This window comes from Trichomycterus rosablanca, chromosome 4, assembly GCF_030014385.1.
Source record: "Trichomycterus rosablanca isolate fTriRos1 chromosome 4, fTriRos1.hap1, whole genome shotgun sequence".
NCBI classification, from domain to species: domain Eukaryota; kingdom Metazoa; phylum Chordata; class Actinopteri; order Siluriformes; family Trichomycteridae; genus Trichomycterus; species Trichomycterus rosablanca.
The window spans coordinates 5,543,578-5,563,649 of NC_085991.1; the positions used below are offsets into that span (position 1 = coordinate 5,543,578).

A 20,072-nucleotide genomic window follows, 5' to 3' on the forward strand; every position below is an offset into this window, starting at 1 on the left:
TGGAGTGTTTTTTTTTCCAGACTAAACTTACAGTGCAGCAAAACACAGACGAAAAATCAACAAGGAATGAGTGGCAAAATTCATCCTTAATATTGATAACATGAGGATCCGATCCAGTTCTTTTATCTGCTTTCAGATACAAGATAGTGGGTCCTGTCTGCCATAAAATCACAATTTTGGTCCAACAACAGGCTCACTGTGAGTGTATGATACAGGTATTCGGTTCCACAGGTATTGTTTAGGTTTAGTTACTTAGCGTTAAGTAGCGTTGTTGTTTTTGCTTGTGCTGAATCTGGTCTCTGCACCCCACAGGTCACAGCTAATGCCTCTGTAACATCCTAAAATTAAGAAATATTCTTTTACTTCATATACACTTAAAGGGATACCATCCCTTTACATACTGACACACTGCAGCCCTATCAACGGCAAATACTATCAACAGCAAGTTAGTAAAGGAGGCGTTTGCTAAATACGCCAAAATACATTAATAAACTCAAGTCTTCCCGGTTGAGGAAAGGTCAGGAGGTGGCGTGAAGCTCATTCGGATCTGGTTTTCTACCCGTCACTTGTCGCTCTTCTCCTAAAATCATATTCAAATAAATCCAAGCGTACATAACATACGAACAAAAGACCACAGTTCCACAGGTATCGTAGAAAGCAAACAGATCATCCCAAATATATGCTGACCTACCAATGGTGGTCAATCTACAAGTGTAGAGGAGGTGATGATGGGCTTTATTCATGGCTTTTTTAGGGATCCAAAACCCTAAAACCATGGGACAAGTACACTGTTCCGTATTTGAGAATTTAAGCTATATGAACTAAAACACTGTCCAGTAAACCATGCATAGAATGTAATCAAATAAAAAAAGAACCTCATGTAAAATGTGTGTATTCATTGTTTATGTACCTGTAAAGTGAACAGGAAATGTACATTATTTAATCGTTCATTATTTTAATAACTGCATTATTCCGATCAAGCTCACGGCGACGAATCAGTACCCGCAACATGGCGCTAACCCATTACATCCAACACACTAGTACATATACTTACTTCTTTATGATAAGGGAAACTGGGAGTGTCTAATGCACCTTAATCTCGTTTTTGGAGTCTAAGGGAGTCTATCGTTGACTCATTTACACCAGAGACTCTGAATTAAGTAGGTAATGAATCCTGGTTGCTGGAGTTGTATGGTACTAACACCACCAGCTGTGCCGCCAAAAGGTAGAGTAATTTCTAGTACTGTTGCCATTAAGAACGTAATTGACAAATGGATGTTGGAACAGCAGGTGGAATTTGTGCCACCCTGGAAGCAATTCTCACGTCTCATCTCAATTTGAGAATGTTGTGGCCTAGTGGTTAAGGTACTAGACTAGTAATTAAAAGATTGCTGGTTCAAGCCCCACCATGCTAGGCTGTTGAGCCCTTGAGTAAGGCCCTTAACCCTCAATTGCTCAGACTGTATGCTGTTGCAGAACTGTAAGTCGCTGGTAAATGCCAAAAATGTAAACGTTCTCCATGATCATAACACTTTATGCTCCAGAAGTATGTGGACACTGGACACATTGGAATATGTCTGTGGGAATTTGTGCCCAGTCAAAATGCTAATTTTTCAGGTACTGACATTAAACAAGAAGACCTGGCTCTTAATTGCTGTTGCTGTCTATTGTCTGTTGTTGAGGTCAAGTGGAGTTCTACCCACTCTACACCAACCATGTCATCCTGAACCTCGAGGTACAGTCAAGCTGGAACTGATATGACCTTCCCCAAAATGTTGCCCTGAAGTTGAAAGCATGTAATTACTTTTATATCGTTCATTTGAGATGCAATGTAATGTAGCAATGGGTGTGGCTGAAACACCCAAACTCTTTCAGAAAGGTGTCCACATACTTTTGGCCATACTGTGTTTTTGAGATGTCTTATAGGTAAAGGAGACGACCGGCATGATTGGCACGAAGACGCTCGCACGGAGATGCTGAATAATGGAGAGCAGTGCGTGATGCTCCGTACGTGATACCTCTCTGTAGCAGGTGAAAAGAAGCGGTTCAAAACTGCACATGCCAAAGGGGTGTGTTTTATGCACGGCCCTTCTCGGTCAGGGTAGGAGTCTGCAGCAGTATAGGAAAGATTATAGACAGCTGGGTAATTTAATACGACTAAATGCATAAATATAATTTTTATCCCTGGTTACTTGAGGACAAGACTAATATAATATTCAGTGGAACCTTCATTTTTTTTCTTATTTCATTCATCAATCCGTCCAGGATTTGGAAAGATGACTCTTAAAACACCAAGCTAAAATGTCAAGGAGTCAGTCCAGCTCCCGAGCAAGCAGGGGTTAACATACATTAGCACACTTACATCTTACATAACGTAGGTACATAAACACACACGTATGGTGTGCATACATATGTACAGACACACGCTAACGATGAACATACGTACAATTCCATACGTGAACACATACACGGTTACAGCATACACTGAGAGTGTTAAGTGCTAGTTTCCGAAGATAGCTACTGCATACCCAGGTCAGCATGCTGCGCCGCCGCGGCTACGGTAATACTGGTAGGCATGAGAATGCAGTTTGTTAACACGTTTGTTCACGTGTTCCTTGTGTTTTTTATTTTTGTCTTGATTCCATGTATCTTTTTTTTCTTGGAGATGGGTTTGGGATACAGCAGCTATTTACAGAGCGGAGCCCGAAGTCCAGTGAGAGGCGAAAGGGGCGGAGCTTGTGCTACAGGGTGGCCTCACACGTGGCAGTCGTGTCGTCAGTCGGACACAATGTGCACGAAGGACATCGGGAACACGCCTTTCCTCTCCGGATGCCCTTCTATGTGCCCGATCTAATAAAAACAAAATGCATATAAAAGTGCGTCACCTGTTGTGCTTTGTATGAGAAATACAAACAATGCAAATGTTACATTCAAAAGTCAAAAGTTTACATACACCTGTAAGGTAAAAGTAATTTAACGTTAGACAGACAGGGATTCAATTATAATTTTATTTATTAGAAGAAAAAATGAAGAAAAAAACCAACTTCCCCTCGGTGTGTAAAAGTAATTGCATGTTTTATTAATCAACTAGTTAGCTACTTTAATTCATGGTAATAAATACATTTAATTACAGTAGATAATTAGATGAAACCTTTTCAGGATTGTAGTGAATAAAATGTCTCAACAAACACTGTACTATGCCACAATCAAAATACAGTAGCTGTGTTTGAAACAGCCAACGTTCACACAACCAATGACTGCAAAGTCATAAAGGCTGGCTGGCTGGCTCTCTCTCTCTCTCTCTTTAATCACAGACTGACCCCCATCTTTACCTGCATGCTGCTTATATATCCGTAACTCCTTCCCCTGGCTAAACCAATATTATTATTAGGTAAGTCAAGAGTACTGAATGTACCTATAGTTCTTTTCTTACATTGGGTAATAGCAACAATATACTGTCTACTTATACACGCTCGTGGCCATGGCACTTTCCGTATATACGATCATTCACATTATTTATATTGTACACTTTCTCATCATTTAACAGATCTTTTCTCCCCTCTCCTTCCCAGCAGATGGATCAACCCAGGTAAGTAAAACCCTATTGTTCCCTAATTACTCTTTTAGACATTCATTCACCGGTTCAACAGGTAATTCAGATTCAGATTCAGATTCAGAAAACTTTATTCATCCCCGAGGGGCAATTGAGGGCACAGAGCAAAAAGCAAAAAAAAAAAATTAATATAAAGTGACTAAGTAATTAAATACAAGATATAAAGTGACTGACTGTTAGGTATATACACAGTAGTGCAAATTGCAATGAGGTATTACGAGGAAGTGTTTGAATGGAAAGGCCTTGAGTTTAGGAGCTGGACGGATCTGGGTACAAAAGTCGCCCTTCTTCTTTTGAGTCTTGCACGCCGGACAGCGAAGCCGGCGGCCTGAGGGCAGCCACTCAAACGCTAAGTATAGAGCGTGGGAGGGGTCTTGGGTAATCCGATGTGCAAGCCTGCGTGTTAAATGTTCGTACACTACAGACAGATTTCTGAGTGGCAGTCCAATGGTTTTCCCGCAGATTGTAATGTTCCTCTGTAGGCGGTTCCTATTCTGAAGGCTGGTTGAATGGAACCAGCAGGTGATAGAGAAGGTGGTGATACTCTCAATGAATGTAAGTACATACAATAGTCATTCTGGTGATGGGTAAGGGTAGCTTACTTCATCACACACTGTCAAAGATAGATCATCAGTCACTTAATTAAAAAGGAATTGTAATTGTTAGTAATCAGGTAGCTCTGTTATATTTTTATTTGTTTTATTATAAAGTCTGTGGCCTGTGTTTGCATATATACTTTCATCTGGTCCCCATCAAGAAAAGTTTAAACACCTGCCATAAAGTTTGCTCTATTAGATAATTATAATGAAGAACATCCAGACATCAGTCTGTTACCTAAAACCTCAGGCTTAAATATGTATGCAACAGTGCTGTGAAAGATCTCCAGCGATCTCTTGGTCAATCGAAGACCTTCAAATTTTTCTTTACATGATACAGATGTTGCATAACCTTTTTCCTACATGTGCCTCATGTTCTTGTTGTTACCCTACAAATGTATAGAAACATTTGACCTTAAATGTATGTGGACACCCAGTTTAGTCATACTCACCCACCACTCCTGGTCCTCCTCCCCTGTAACGATGATGACCTCTCCCTCAGTGAAGGTCAGCTCATCATCGTTGTCAGCTTGGCAATCGTAGATGGTTTTTACCCTTTTGATTTTGCTCTTCCCCTATGGAACAAAACAAAGCAGTAATTCACTGACAAAAATATTGGGACGCCCCTTTTTAATTTTAAAATTTGTGTGTTTCAGCCACAACGACTACTAACAGGTGTAATAAATCAATTACATAAAGGAAATGGCATGACTGTGCCCATCCGCTTCTTTTAACCTGCCAGCTGCAGACTCTCAAATAGAGCCGTACTGCTTACGGAAAGCCGTGCTGCCCTGAATCATTCGCCGCTCATGTTTGCAACTCTGTCAACCTCCCTCTCTCAGTGGTGGCCAATTGTGACCGCTGAATACCTGGCCAGGTTGATAGCACTGCTAAAAATTGAACTCAATGCTAGCGCATTATAATTCTTCCACCTGAGCACCCTGGACCAGCTATTTAAAGCCAGTATTGTTCTGTATGGTTACCAGAAGTTAAACAAATCCCAACCCTTATGCCAGGCGCCTTCACGGACTCTGAACAAGAAGCCAAAAATGGGTCGTGGTTGTAATTCGTAGCAGGCCAAATGTTCAAAACACAATCAAAACCTTCAGTTGTGGGGTTTGCTGAAGTCGACAGCTTTATTCCTTCCCACACATCTGCTACTTACCGTGTTTATCTTGCGTGGCAGAGGAACGGGCATCTCCACGACGCCCGCCGGTGCACCGTTGGTGTCCTCGCTGGCTTGCCTCGGCGAGAGCTCGGACTGCTGCGTGGAGGACTGAACCTCCACCTGCTGCGTTCTGGAAGACGCGTCGGCTTCTAGCGTCGGCTGTTTTGGAGGCGGCTCGGTGGTGGAGGACGCTGGAGGTTTGGAGGGAAGGTCAGAGAGCTGAGGCTTAGGTGGAAGATCCTTCAGTTGGGGTTTGGGAGGCAGATCAGACAGCTGGGGTTTGGGGGGTAAATCTGATAGTTGGGGTTTCGGGGGAAGATCGGAAAGCTGAGGTTTAGGGGGCAGGTCCAAGACGTGCGGTTTGGGTGGAATCTCGCCCGTCTGGGATTCCTTTCTTTCGGCCGCCTGTGGAATTTTGGGAGGAGGCTCGGTGGGTCTGGTGATGGTGTCCGCAGCTCTGGTGGGCGTGTCCGCCAGCTGGGTGGGCTTCTGCAGAACTTCAGGACCCTGACCTGGTTTGTCCACTGAGGAAACGCCCGGAGTCTTTCGTAACGCCACTGTGAGAAGAAGAGAATCTTCAGTACATGGGTACAGCAGTGCTCATGGGTAAAAATTTTAAATAAAGGGGTCAAAACTCACCTTTTTGAGGTAGTTTGGGTAAGACTCTCGGCCCCAGAGTTGATTTTGTATTACTAGAAGTAGTGCTGAAAAAAGAAAGAGGTGAATGATATACGTATATACACACTGTATGGCCAAAAGTATTTGGACACCCGACAATAAGCTTGTTGGACACCGCATTAAATATTTTGTATTAAATAGAGCTATAACAACAGAAAAGCGTCTCATAAGACTATGTCTGTGGGAATTTGTGCCCATTCAGTAAAAAGAGCACGGCATTTGTATGGCTGGGCACTGATGTCGGTCAACAAAGCCTCAATTGATGTTCTGATTAATTCTAAAGCTGTTCAGTGGAGCTGAAGTCAGGCACCTCCCTCCCTCGGACACACCCAGGAGGATAACGTAGGCCATGTAGTGTTTATAATGGTCCATATATTAGAATAAACAAGAGAGACAGAGAGAGAGAGAGAGAGAGAGAGAGATAGAGATAGAGAGACATTGGAATTAAGCACTATTGGCACCTTTGCTGCTGCTGAATTCCTTCAAATTTGTTAGCCGGGGAGGTCCTGTTTGCAGGAGGAGGGGTCTGGTCACTCCCTGAGGATCAGAAAAATGTAAATATATTTAATTAAAATGCAATTTAGAAGGCAAACAGAGGTCACATCAGAGAAGCATAACAGTGTGTTTATACTCGTCAGATTTGGTTCAATTTAAACATTTAAATTTTGCATTTAGGAGACGCTTTATCCAAAGTGATTTACAATTATGACTGAATACATTTCAAGCAATTAAGGGTGAAAGGGCTTTCTTAGGGGCCCAACAGTGGAAACTTAGCAAGGGTTGGACTTGAACCGGCAACCCTCTGATCACCAGTACCTTAACCACTGAGCTACTAGCACTACCACTGCCACAAACTTTGGTGTAAACGCTGTTAGTGCGATTCAATACAGTAAGTGCGAAGCTTCCTTTTGACCCTGGTGCACACCAAATAATTGGACCGAGGCCGCCTCAGCAGCAGGGTCAAGGTCCATTTCTAAGCAAATTTGTTTCTTGTTTGGTCTGGACCAAGGGAACCGAATTACGAGTATAAACACACCCCAAGAGTAAAGAAGAGACGGAGAACCTGGGACTGTCGCCCTGGTAAGAAGTCACAGCCATTTAAAAAATACTTTTCCTGCAAATTTGTCACCGCCAAATCCTACCTGTTAGCTTAGAGAGTCTTAGTACACAACAGCCCTTAGTCTAGAAGTTTGGAGGCTAGCATGTGCTTCCTCCAGATCATCTATTTTCAAAATACAGTTCATGCAATATCACAGAACAGCTGAACTTAACTGAAGGGGGCGCTACCTGCTCTATTCTGTATTTGTAAGCTCGCAGATGAACGTGATTGGCTAGTGTCACTCTGACAGACAGAACAGTCTGTTAAAGACCCCCCACCCCCAATGGTGCTATTCTGCTGACTACTGGTAACAAAATTCAGTTGTTCATTTTGAAATTGTACACGGTATTAAACTACCTTTGTTCTGTGGCCCCTGGAGGACCGGGCTGGGAGGGTCCGACAGTGTGCGTTTGTGGCCTCCCGGAGGAGGTGGAGGAGCCCTTTTCTTAGACAGAGTGGAGCTGCCGCTCGGACACGGCTGAGGACCCAGCGGGAGAGAGGTGGGAGGGCCGGTGGTAGGAGCTGTAAAGTAAGAGAGACGTGTAAGTAAACTAAAGCATGAAGTCCATCGTCAGCACTGTGGATTTAAGCACCGATCCCCCAGAGATGCTGTTTTGTTACAAAAAGAGGATAAAAAGACATAAATGTATCAGACCAGAGCATCATCTGATCTGAGAGATCAGTACAAACCCAGTACCAAAAGGTTACAAATGGAGTCAAGTGGCTCATGCTGGTTTGACTGGTTCTTGGTACTGGTAGGGGCAATTTAGAGAGGCCAGTCTACCTACAGCCATTGCATGGTAAGTTAGAGGAAATTTTAGTAAAGATCTTGTATTTCCTTAAAGGTTCTAAACAAGCCCCTCTTATACGTCTGTGGGAATTTGTGCCCATTCGGTCAAAAGAGCATTTGAATGGTTGATGTTGGAAAGCATCAGTTGATGTTCCGGTTCATTCCAGAGCTGTTTAGGTCAGGCTCCGTGCAGGTTTCTTTAAACCATGGCATTGAAAGCTCAGTAATCATAAGGTTGCCAGTTTAAGCCCCGCTGCTGCCAAGTTGCCAATTCTTTCTGCATTTTTCCACATTTTTCTCCTATTTTAACATAGCCAATCCACTGCCGAGGACCCCGATGGCGTGTATATGTGCCTAACACACACTCACTCCAATGTGTGCGCAGTCCACCAATCCCTTCTTATCCTCCCATACTTCTGCGGATTTGCGCGTGAGGTCGGGTACGCGTACGGAGAGCCACGCCCCGATCTCTGCGCTCCTCCACTTTCTGTACAGGCGCCCTGGGCAACCAAGGTCCTTGCACAGCGTTTATAACCCCACCGCGTAGTCCGGTCTTTTCCCACCCAGCAGACTGAAAGCCAATTGTGCCTGCTAGAGGGCGCCCAGCCACCCGGTAGCAGTGGTGAAATTCAGCTACCTTAATAGTTAAATGTAAACCTAGAAGATCAAACTATGGTGTGAGACTCCGTCTCAAATACAATAATAAAATTCTCGTCCATTTTTTGCCCTTTTCTGCGTCCACAGAATTGGTTGGGAGTCATGTTTTTATCAGCTTTAGAGTTCGACACCGATTGCTAACTTAATTGCCGTAGGATTGCTAGGACCGCCTCATAGTGCAGATTAACCAGTAAACATGAGACACTTGAATGGGAAAAGGCTCATTAGGTAGGGTCTTAGTGATAATGGCAGATTCCTTTTGTTCAGCAGACCAGTATAACAGTCTTCAGGCAGGTGTGAGTGACGTGCGGTGTGGAAATTGTGGCCTGGAGAGCCGAACATTCCTTCCTAGTCGAACAAACGCTGACTGCCCGACTGCCAACAGCCCGGGGCGAGAAGAGGGCGTGTTAACGACACTGTGTGCAAACATGTCAGCCTCACAGACCTCAACAACACACCACGATCATCAGCACGCAGTAACACACAGAATCAGACAATAAACGTACGCCATCTGTTCAGGTCTGCCATGCAAATGTAGCTTCCTCTCTGAAGTGAAACATTGTGGTTGGTTGAGATCGTGTCGCAACCGTGTTACTTCCTCCCTCGGGCTATAAACGGTAACTAGCGCCGAGCAGAGACACTTGAAGAGGAGCCGTCGCCCAAACTGCACCGCTGTATTCACACATGCTATGTAGGCCGTACAGTATGTTAATATGCATGCTGACAAGGTCGTAAACTTTCAAGACATAAATGTAAACTATTAAGGCGTTCATATTTCCGCCCGTATCCATAGCAACATACAGAAGTGTGTTGTGGTTTCCTTAGTAAACAGACAGACAACGTCTGCAGGTGATCCTAACATCACAGTGTACACTATATGAACAAAAGTATTAGGACACCCCTTAAATCAATTACATAGCAAAAATTTAATGCATCCAACTTACAGTGTATCACAAAAGTGAGTACACCCCTCACATTTCTGCAAATACGTTATTATATCTTTTCATGGGACAACACTATAGAACTAAAACTTGGATATAAGTTAGAGTAGTCAGTGTACAGCTTGTATAGCAGTGTAGATTTACTGTCTTCTGAAAATAACTCAACACACAGCCATTAGTGTCTAAATAGCTGGCAACATAAGTGAGTACACCCCACAGTGAACATGTCCAAATTGTGCCCAAAGTGTCAATATTTTGTGTGACCACCATTTTTATCCAGCACTGCCTTAACCCTCCTGGGCATGGAATTCACCAGAGCTGCACAGGTTGCTACTGGAATCCTCTTCCACTCCTCCATGATGACATCACGGAGTTGGTGGATGTTAGACACCTTGAACTCCTCCACCTTCCACTTGAGGATGCGCCACAGGTGCTCAATTGGGTTTAGTCCATCACCTTTACCTTCAGCTTCCTCAGCAAGGCAGTTGTCATCTTGGAGGTTGTGTTTGGGGTCGTTATCCTGTTGGAAAACTGCCATGAGGCCCAGATTTCGAAGGGAGGGGATCATGCTCTGTTTCAGAATGTCACAGTACATGTTGGAATTCATGTTTCCCTCAATGAACTGCAGCTCCCCAGTGCCAGCAACACTCATGCAGCCCAAGACCATGATGCTACCACCACCATGCTTGACTGTAGGCAAGATACAGTTGTCTTGGTACTTCTCACCAGGGCGCCGCCACACATGCTGGACACCATCTGAGCCAAACAAGTTTATCTTGGTCTCGTCAGACCACAGGGCATTCCAGTAATCCATGTTCTTGGACTGCTTGTCTTCAGCAAACTGTTTGCGGGCTTTCTTGTGCGTCAGCTTCCTTCTGGGATGACGACCATGCAGACCGAGTTGATGCAGTGTGCGGCGTATGGTCTGAGCACTGACAGGCTGACCTCCCACGTCTTCAACCTCTGCAGCAATGCTGGCAGCACTCATGTGTCTATTTTTTAAAGCCAACCTCTGGATATGACGCCGAACACGTGGACTCAACTTCTTTGGTCGACCCTGGCGAAGCCTGTTCCGAGTGGAACCTGTCCTGGAAAACCGCTGTATGACCTTGGCCACCATGATGTAGCTTAGTTTCAGGGTGTTAGCAATCTTCTTATAGCCCAGGCCATCTTTGTGGAGAGCAACAATTCTATTTCTCACATCCTCAGAGAGTTCTTTGCCATGAGGTGCCATGTTGAATATCCAGTGGCCAGTATGAGAGAATTGTACCCAAAACACCAAATTTAACAGCCCTGCTCCCCATTTACACCTGGGACCTTGACACATGACACCAGGGAGGGACAACGACACATTTGGGCACAATTTGGACATGTTCACTGTGGGGTGTACTCACTTATGTTGCCAGCTATTTAGACATTAATGGCTGTGTGTTGAGTTATTTTCAGAAGACAGTAAATCTACACTGCTATACAAGCTGTACACTGACTACTCTAAGTTATATCCAAGTTTCATGTCTATAGTGTTGTCCCATGAAAAGATATAATGAAATATTTGCAGAAATGTGAGGGGTGTACTCACTTTTGTGATACACTGTATATGCAGCAATAGTTTAAGGAAGGTCCCTTCCATTTCCAGCTTGAGAAGTATCCACTGGTGCTATAATTAAGGCCCTACCTAATTCACAGACTTAAAGTTTTGTGTTTAGTGATTTAACATTTTTTATTCATGTAGCGTTCGAGTGTCTCACGTTGGTTAATTTGCACTATGAGGCGTCCTAGCAATCCTACGGCAATTCAGTCAAAATGTCCAAGATGTCAAATGTTGCGCAACCGTTAGCGATCTCATTAAATAACACATTTTCTAACGCGTACCTTTAGGGCCGCTCTTGACGGCTGGCGTGGGAGCCTCGGCCCCGGGAGAGGCGGGCGTTTCGGTGGACGTGCTGTACACCGGGTTAGCAAAAGCACCGTATGAGAGCCGCTGCTTGTCCCTGTGGCTCAGGTAGCCGGGTAATGAGAGCTTTTCCTGAGGTGAGACGCTCGACGGGTGGCAGAAGCTCTGCGGTCGTGGAGAACGCTCCTTCTTCACCGGACTCGGCTGCTGTTCACATAAAAACAACAAACAAACAAACAATAACCACCCAGTATACAATTATATACATTATACGTATATAGCTACATATCTTTATAATAAAATTATAGCTGTATACATTACAATATATTATATACATTATATGCATTATATATGTAGTTACATGTTTATTATATTTAAATTATATAGTTATATACATTTTACGTGCTGCTAACATGTTTAGTTATTGCATTGAATTACATATTATAGTTATAGTTGTCATGGTGATGGTGAACGCTGGCGCATTTGGCTGCCGCTACCGTTGCCGTATTTTATTTTATTTTATTGTATTTTATTTCATTTTTATCGTAATTTTCTTTCATTTTCATCTTTTCGCACACTCCTGTGGTCACTAGCCATTCGTGCATTTTTGGGTCGTGAGAGTTACGCTGGTGTGTTTGGATGCCGCTTCTCCCCCAGTGAAACTGTTTGAACGAAAACATTGCACGAAACATTGTACTGGATTTTATGCATTGGATTTGGGATCTTTTTTACTGTGCTTGTGTTGCTGATGCTTCTATGATGTGGAGCGGTGTATCCGGAGCAGCGAGAGTTAGCGGATAACTCCTTTCTCTGTCAATGTGGATTGTTTGGAATTGCTCCTTTGGCTGCTGGGATTGGATGGCTTGGAGTCTCTGCAACTTTTCTGGTCTAGACAACGTCTCCGGTCTCATCATGACGATGGAGTGCTCTTTCAGTGAACTCTACGCTCTGGGACATTCACGGTATAAACTGCTCCACCGCGACATTGGTATTTTGCAAAGGCCTAAATATTCCCACCGAGCCTCAGTTCGGACTTTTGTTTACCAACAGCATGCTAAAAGCAACATTCCCTCACTCCGGTCACTGCAACGCCGTGAGGTTGCCAAGGTGATGCTAGGCTCCTCCCACCAGAAGTACGGAAATCTTATCTGCAGCAGTGTTCAAAACCCTCAAAACATCTTTTCCAGCTGACTCAGAACTGTGCCACATGTTTGGTGTTTCCTATGTTTGTAAATATGTATTTTATTTATTTTTGCTTAGTCAATGTGTATTTTATTTATTTTGCTTAGCTTTTCTATATTTTTATTGTACAGTGTCCTTGGGTGTCATGAAAGGCGCTTTTCAAATAAAATTTTATTATTATTATATTATTATTATTATTATAGTCATATTTATGTAGTTATAAAACTATTATAAACATATACATTTTTATGTAATTATTAAAAATATACAAAATAACAGTTATACTGTATATTTTATGTAGTTTTTTATTTTTATAATGTATAATTATACAGTTATATGCTTTTTATGTAGTTATGTTTTTTATTATATACTATTTTACACTTACATTTGATGTGGTTATAACATTGTATAAAAGTGTACAGTTATATACACAATTGTTTATCGGTAGTTATAACATTTATGTTATATAAATTCTACAGTTATATACTTGTATACATATTTAAGAAAATATAACATTTATTATGTAGGTATACACATTTTCTGTAGCTATAAATTCTCAAATATATGAAATTATAGTCGTATACATTACATTATACACTTTATACATTATAAATGTAGTTATATGTTTATAGTATAAAATTATATGCATTTATGTAGTTATAACATTGTATAAAAATGTAGTTATATATGTATATCAGTAGTTATAAAATTTTACTATATAAATACTAGTTATATACTTGTGTACATGTTTATGTAATTATTTAATGTAGTTATACACATTTTCTGTAGCTATACATTTTAAAATATAAAAAAATACAGTTTTATACATTACATTATATACATTATATATTATAAATGTAGTTACATGTTTATTGTATAAAAGTATATAGTTATATACATTTATGTAGTTATAACATTGAATAAAAATTTACAGTTATGTTAATCAGTAATTATAAAAAATTTATTATATAAATAAGATTACGTAGTTATGCACATTTTCTGTAGCTATACATTTTTAAATATATACAATTATAGTTTTATACATTATATATGTAGTTACATGTTGATTACACAAAAAGTATATAAACATGAATAAAACAGTTGATAAATTTATGTATATAAAGGAAACGATATGCTTCCAACTTAGCAGCAACAGTTTAGGGAAGGCCCTTTCCTGCTGCAGCATGACTGTGCCCATGTGCACAAAGTTAAGGGCATTTCATTTCATTTATATGACTGATTTGGTTTGTATATAATAATTATGAGGTGTTCACTTACTTATGTCTGATTTATGAAAACAATAATCACACATTTAATCCCACACTTTGTAGGATACGATTAGTGCAGCTTGACTTTCACACTTAAATGAAAGCTGTGGTTTTTTTCACGTCCTGTACAAGCTAAAGTGTTTATTACACTGGTGAGTCTTTTGACGTGTCACTGTGACTCGAATCCTTGGTTTAACACTAAACTGAAGTGTGCATATCTAACCTTGTCATCCAGATCATCATCGCTCTCATCGATCTCCTCCAGCCGCAGGTTCCAGTCGTACTCCACGTGGACATGAGGGTTGAACTTTCCAGCTGCTGCTTCCACCAACTACATACACACACACAGATGTGGCTCATACTTCAAATGCAGTGTCCAGCGTATTACAGTCTAGAAAGGTCCATCGCTACATTAAATGCTGTGTGGACACTTACAGGTTCCTCACACTGGACGCTCTTCAGCCTCCTTGCAATATCCAGCGATGTCTCCCCGTTCTGATTAACTGCAATGAGAAGATACTGATTAGACGAGTAAGTTACTGCGACTGTGTCTAATGTCCCAAGTTAAACAACACATAGTGTACAAGTTATTTTAAGAACAGTGGTAGGCTAGTAGGTAGAGCTGTTGGTTATTAACTGGAAGGCTGTGGGTTTGAATCCCAGCTTTGCCATGCAGCCACTGTTGGGCCCTTGAAAAAAGTACCTTAACTCTTTTGCTCTGGTCACAGCTTCCAAACAATATATATTATGAAAGTCAAAGCACAGTGTCAGCCATTGTACAATGCCCCTGGAGCCGAGAGGGTGAAGGTCATTTTTTCAAGGGTTCAACAGTGGCTGCATGGCAAAGCCGGGATTCAAAGAAGAATGGCTTAAAATCCCTCTGACCACTGTGCAGGACTTGTATATGTCATTTCCAAGACGAATTGACGCTGTATTGGCCGCAAAAGGAGGCCCTACACCATACTAATAAATTATTGTGGTCTAAAACCAGGTGTTTCAGTTTCATTGTCCAACCCCTGTATATATATATATATATATATATATATGTTTATATATTTATATGCTCATATTCATATTGTGTTGCATATTGTGTAGCTGTTCCACTGACCTATATCGATCATCGGCTTCCCCCTGAGTAGCAGTTTTATACACTCAGGCTTCTCGTAGGTGCAGCAGTAATGAAGTGCCGTGTTCCCACTCTCCGTCTGTCTGTCCAGAGAACCACTGTTCACGCACACACACACACATCAGCACCGTGTTCTTCTTTATTTACATTAAGGAGTATTTAAAACTACAGGGGAAACAAGCACCTGTTCTGAACTAGAAAATCCACCAGGGGCAGCGAGGTCTGGTCCACGGTCCGCACAGCGAAGTGCAAAGCCGTCTCACCGGGGTCCTGCGCATTAAGTTAAAAGCATGAGTTTAATTAGAAATAAATATTTGATTTAGAAATAAATACATTATTTTGCAATCTTAATCAATATTTGTGAATCACATATATTATTAAATAAAACAGTGTTTTTGTAGTGATAATATACAATTATTGGATGCTGCTCTATACACTGTCAGCCTTCTGTACCCCATTTATCAATCAAAAGACCACACAACCAATACACGTCCCATTTCATAACATACAGTATTAAAACAGTGACCTCTATCTGATTTATATGGCTGGGCACTGATGTCTAACAAGAAAGTTCAGTTGATGTTCCGGTTCATTCCAAAGCTGTTCAGTGGGGCTGAGGTCAGGGGCACAGGGGCGTAGACACGCGGGAACAAGTAAGGGCCCTCCCTAAACTGCTGCTGCAAGTTGGAAGCATGTGATTTCCCTTCTATAGCTGATTTATTACACCTGAATCTGACGTGTTGGGTTGTCCCAATACCTTTGCCAATATATTGTACCAAAAAGGCCACCACATGAAAGGACGGTTCGTCTGAACTTTAAATAATTCTGCATCTTTAAACAGAGCCGTAGACAACTGAGACAGTCTCAGATCCTGTTTCTATTACAGGTACTGAAACACGCCATAATAAAGCAGCTATAGACGTGGTGTGACATTTTGTTTTGGAGGAACGGGCACCGGCCACCAACGTTTCACATGCACATGTAAAAAAAAAAAAAATCTCAGTTTCAGATTCTATCATTTATCACGACAATATCATCTGGATCAATATGTAAATAAAAAACTACTACTTAAAGTCTAAAGTGAAGTGGGACTATTTAACCGGGGGTGGTTTATGGCAGAGGGGAACCTTCATGGCCCCTTTACACCCTTAGACAGGGCCTAAGATATTCCAAAAAAAATATTTTAAAATCAAGCAGGTCGCCGCTCAGGTGGCGCAGCGGTAAAAAGACACGCGCTGCAACCAGGGCTGGATCTCGAAGGAGCGTCGTTTCGAATCCAGCTCTGCCTTTACGGTCGAGGCTGGGCGGCTATGGACAATGAATTGGCCTGTTGTCCGGGTGGGGGGCGGGACTTGAGACCGTAGGGGATGCTCTCTCAGGAACGGGGCGGTTGCGCCCTCTGCTGGCTGGTTGGTGGCGCCTGTATGGAGACGGGAGGGGGTGTGGCGGAGTGTGTGATCCTCCGTGCACGGTGCTCTGCCACGCTACACTCGTCAAGTATGGGTGATAAGACGGTCGATTGGCTGTGCACGTTTCGGAGGAGGCGTGGAACGGCCTCGTCAGCCCCAATCAGGAGCAGGAATCCGCACTAATGAGAGGATGATAGATGGGATGAAATTGGACGCGCTAAACTAATATAAATCCAAGCAAATAAATCCTTCATACCCGCCTGTTCAATTTGTATTGAATTTTAAAAGTGTGGAAACTTTTTGAAGATCCCTCATATACGATTTTTATGCATGTGCACAGTTATGTTAGAACAGGAAAGGGCCTTCTCCAAACTGTTTATAAATGTGAAGCACTATAATAGGCGGCCTAAGTATGTGGACACGGGATTCTGGATTCCTGTTTCACACTTATTACTAACACTGGTGAAGTCACATCAGCTCTACAGAGATCAGGAAGTTGTGTTTCTACCCTGTAGTGATCAGAAGAGGCCACATTGGCCACAAATGCCCTTAAGGGCCAAACGGTTCAACCAGAAACACTGTTGTGTTTTTAAACGTGTGTGTACGTAGAGGAGAGAAAAACGAGAAGTGAATCTAGCGCTGTGAGAAACACTATAACGTTTATTTAGCAGCTTTTCCTTGACATTACAGTGTCCGGTGTATTGCTGCTGGGGAGCCTGACTGCACCCCAGGAGGGTATATTTGCCTGACACATGTGCACAGTCCATTCACATGTACTTTGGTGGATTTGTGCATGAGGCCAGTCTCTCGCAGGGAGAGTCACACACTGACCTCCACATTCTTCCACTGACCAGAGTCCATACATAGCCTAGGAGGCCCCGCCCCCTTTTTTTTTTTTTTTTAGTCCTGTCTTTTCCCATTCAGCAGACTAGTGGCCAATTTTATCCGCCTGCTAGGGGCACCCAGTCAACCGGTAGCACAGCAGAGATTCGAACTCAGAATCCAGAGAATTCAGGATCCCAGTGCTGGTGTGGTAGTGGAAAATCCTGCACATCATCTTGTGTGTTAAATTTTTTGAGTTGTATTTTTGTGTTGCTGTTATTTGTGTACCTGTCCTGCCTCTGGAAACGGCTCCAGCAGCTCCACCCCATCGGCATAGAGCTGCACGAGGCCCAGCAGATCGCGAGTCCTGACCGCCTCGTACAGGTCGCCGTGCCTCGCCGTGGCGGTGGTCGCCGTACGCCGCGCGAACCGATGCTCCACGTACTTGGCATTAATATATTCCTTCCTCTCGGTCCTGGAAGAGAACAGAAATGACTCTTTATCCATTTACTACTTCATCCTGATCAGTGTCACGGAGGGTCCTTTAACAAGGCAACAAGCAACTACAAAGTTAATTATTCACATACACACACACACACACGGGCAGTTATAGAATTCAAGCCAATCTGCAGGTTTTGAGGAGGTAGTAAGACACCCATGCTGAATCTAGGAGAACATGTTAAACACCTTGATATTCCAGTAATGAGAAGACAGGGCGCATGTGTACTTACATGTCACTGGATGGTGTAGGCTTCGGTGACGGGCTTGGAAGATTCCCTTCCAAAATTTCGTTAAAACTACTGTTCCCTATATTCTTGGCCAGCTGTCAAAAGAGCAAAACATAGTAAATAATATTTTAAAAAGCTTACAAAAGGCTTTAGTGTGTAATATATGGTCCCATGAGTCTCTCTGGTTTACTAAGAAATAGTCTACGACAGGAGAATTCAGTGTGTGACAGTCTCGGCCCTTCTAGATCGGAGTTGGTGGACATAGCAGTTACAAGAGAAAAATAAGCTCCAACTAGAAATGACTAAATTAAGTGGAAGAAGGGGGCGGCCCTTCGAAATGGGGATAAAATTCAGTGGCAAGCACTAAAAACCGAGCCTCAAAGAGGCAAATCTGCACGGTGTAGGATGCAAGAGCCGCAAAAGCTGTTTCATAACGTATCATGTTAACACAGCCTGAAATAGATTTCCTTATTTGCAGTATTTCTTCTTGTTTTCTTAGATTTAGACATAACCAATTCCCCAGTGCACCTGCAAACTCAATTTTTTTCTAATAGGCAGCAACAGATTCCTACAAAGAGCTTCTTTTTCCATATTCTTTTGCTGCTCATACCAGCACCTTGACCAGACGGTATCCACTGCTTCTCCAAAAGTGTCAGTGGAACCCTGACCTGAAGCCCTGACCTGGAGCCCTGACCTGAAGCCCTGACCTGAAGTCCTGACCTGGAGCCCTGACCTGAAGCCCTGACCTGGAGCCCTGACCAGGCCACCTGAGGTCCCCTTCACCATTACGTATTTTAAAAATGAGGTAAACACTCCTGATTGGTCCTTACAGGATCCTAAACGTTAAACATGATTGGTTAGTTTTACCAAGTCGTCTTACCAAGAGTTCTGAGGTGCCTAGTTTGTCCAGTTCCATGGACTGTATGCGTGAGATGTGGACGCCCATCTCTCTGTGAATCCCTGAACACTCGATACAGGTCAGGATACCCAGGTTAGTGGATAACCATTTAGGCTCTGCAACACACACACACACACACACACACACACACACACACACACACACAGTCCACATTAATGGCATTAATAAGCAGAAAAAATTTATCCAAAGCGACTTACAGTATTATAACAATATACTGTCTAAGCAATTGAGGGTTAAAGGCTATGCTCAAGGGCAAAAAAGTGACAATCTGAGAGTGATGGGGCTTGAACCAGTGACCTTAACTGCCTGCAATTCACAACCTGCAATTCACAACGTAACCAGAAGATGGTGCTGTTTTCTACATTTTGAGGTACAACAGTAAAAGAAAACGAGAACAAACAAGCTGGATGTTTACTGGTCTGGACACCTCTGGACACAGCCTGGACACCCCTCGGACTACCGTTAAATCACATTAAAGAGCTATGAAGCCACGACAAGAGCTCAGGATCAGGAAACTCACGATCAAAAATGCAAACCTGGTCTTCACATTTCCACACGTCCAGCAGTAGCTCAGCAGTTAGGGTGCTGGACTGGTAATCAGAAAGTTGCCAGTTCAAGCCCCACCACCGCCAAGCTGCCACTGTTGGGCCCCTGATCAAGGCCCTTAACCCTCAACTTGCTTGAGTTGTATTCAGTCATAACTGTAAGTCACTTTGGACAAGAGTGTTCGCAAATGTAATTGCAGCATTTAGGGGCAGTTGTAGCCTAGCGGTTAAGGGACTGGACTAGTAAGCAGAAGGTTGCTGGTTCAAACCCCACCAGGTTGCCACTGTTAGGTCCTTGAGCAAGGCCCCTAACCGTCAATTGCTTAGACTGTATACTGTAAGTCGTTTTGGATAAAAGCATCTGCTAAATGTCATTTCATGTCAATGTACAGTGTCACAAAAGTGAGTACACCCCTCACATTTCTGCAGATATTTAAGTATATCTTTTCATGGGACAACACTGACAAAATGACACATTGACACAATGAAAAGTAGTCTGTGTGCAGCTTATATAACAGTGTAAATTTATTCTTCCCTCAAAATAACTCAATATACAGCCATTAATGTCTAAACCACCGGCAACAAAAGTGAGTACACCCCTAAGAGACTACACCCCTAAATGTCCAAATTAAGCACT

At 42.6% G+C, this 20,072-nt stretch overlaps 1 protein-coding gene and 1 long non-coding RNA gene across 2 annotated transcripts in view; one reads left to right on the forward strand and one right to left on the reverse strand.

Annotated features, from left to right (window-relative positions):
* Positions 1-1,766: 1,766 nt before the first annotated feature.
* On the forward strand, positions 1,767-2,759 carry LOC134312159 (uncharacterized). Its single transcript, XR_010011506.1, has 3 exons — positions 1,767-1,796; positions 1,916-2,031; positions 2,666-2,759. It is a non-coding gene; the product is annotated as an uncharacterized LOC134312159 (long non-coding RNA).
* Position 2,760: 1 nt separating this feature from the next.
* Positions 2,761-20,072, reverse strand: part of asap1a (ArfGAP with SH3 domain, ankyrin repeat and PH domain 1a) — an 80,205-nt gene continuing 62,893 nt past the window's right edge. The window contains exons 16-29 of the mRNA XM_062993867.1: positions 18,852-18,985; positions 17,975-18,066; positions 17,532-17,718; positions 15,197-15,282; positions 14,995-15,110; positions 14,322-14,389; positions 14,110-14,217; positions 11,415-11,643; positions 7,512-7,676; positions 6,517-6,592; positions 6,017-6,081; positions 5,375-5,934; positions 4,662-4,784; positions 2,761-2,850 (exon numbers count right to left, since the gene is read on the reverse strand). Coding sequence (XP_062849937.1) covers positions 2,776-2,850; positions 4,662-4,784; positions 5,375-5,934; positions 6,017-6,081; positions 6,517-6,592; positions 7,512-7,676; positions 11,415-11,643; positions 14,110-14,217; positions 14,322-14,389; positions 14,995-15,110; positions 15,197-15,282; positions 17,532-17,718; positions 17,975-18,066; positions 18,852-18,985 — 2,084 coding nt within the window. The 3' untranslated portion in view covers positions 2,761-2,775. The remainder of the gene's footprint in view (positions 2,851-4,661; positions 4,785-5,374; positions 5,935-6,016; positions 6,082-6,516; positions 6,593-7,511; positions 7,677-11,414; positions 11,644-14,109; positions 14,218-14,321; positions 14,390-14,994; positions 15,111-15,196; positions 15,283-17,531; positions 17,719-17,974; positions 18,067-18,851; positions 18,986-20,072) is intronic.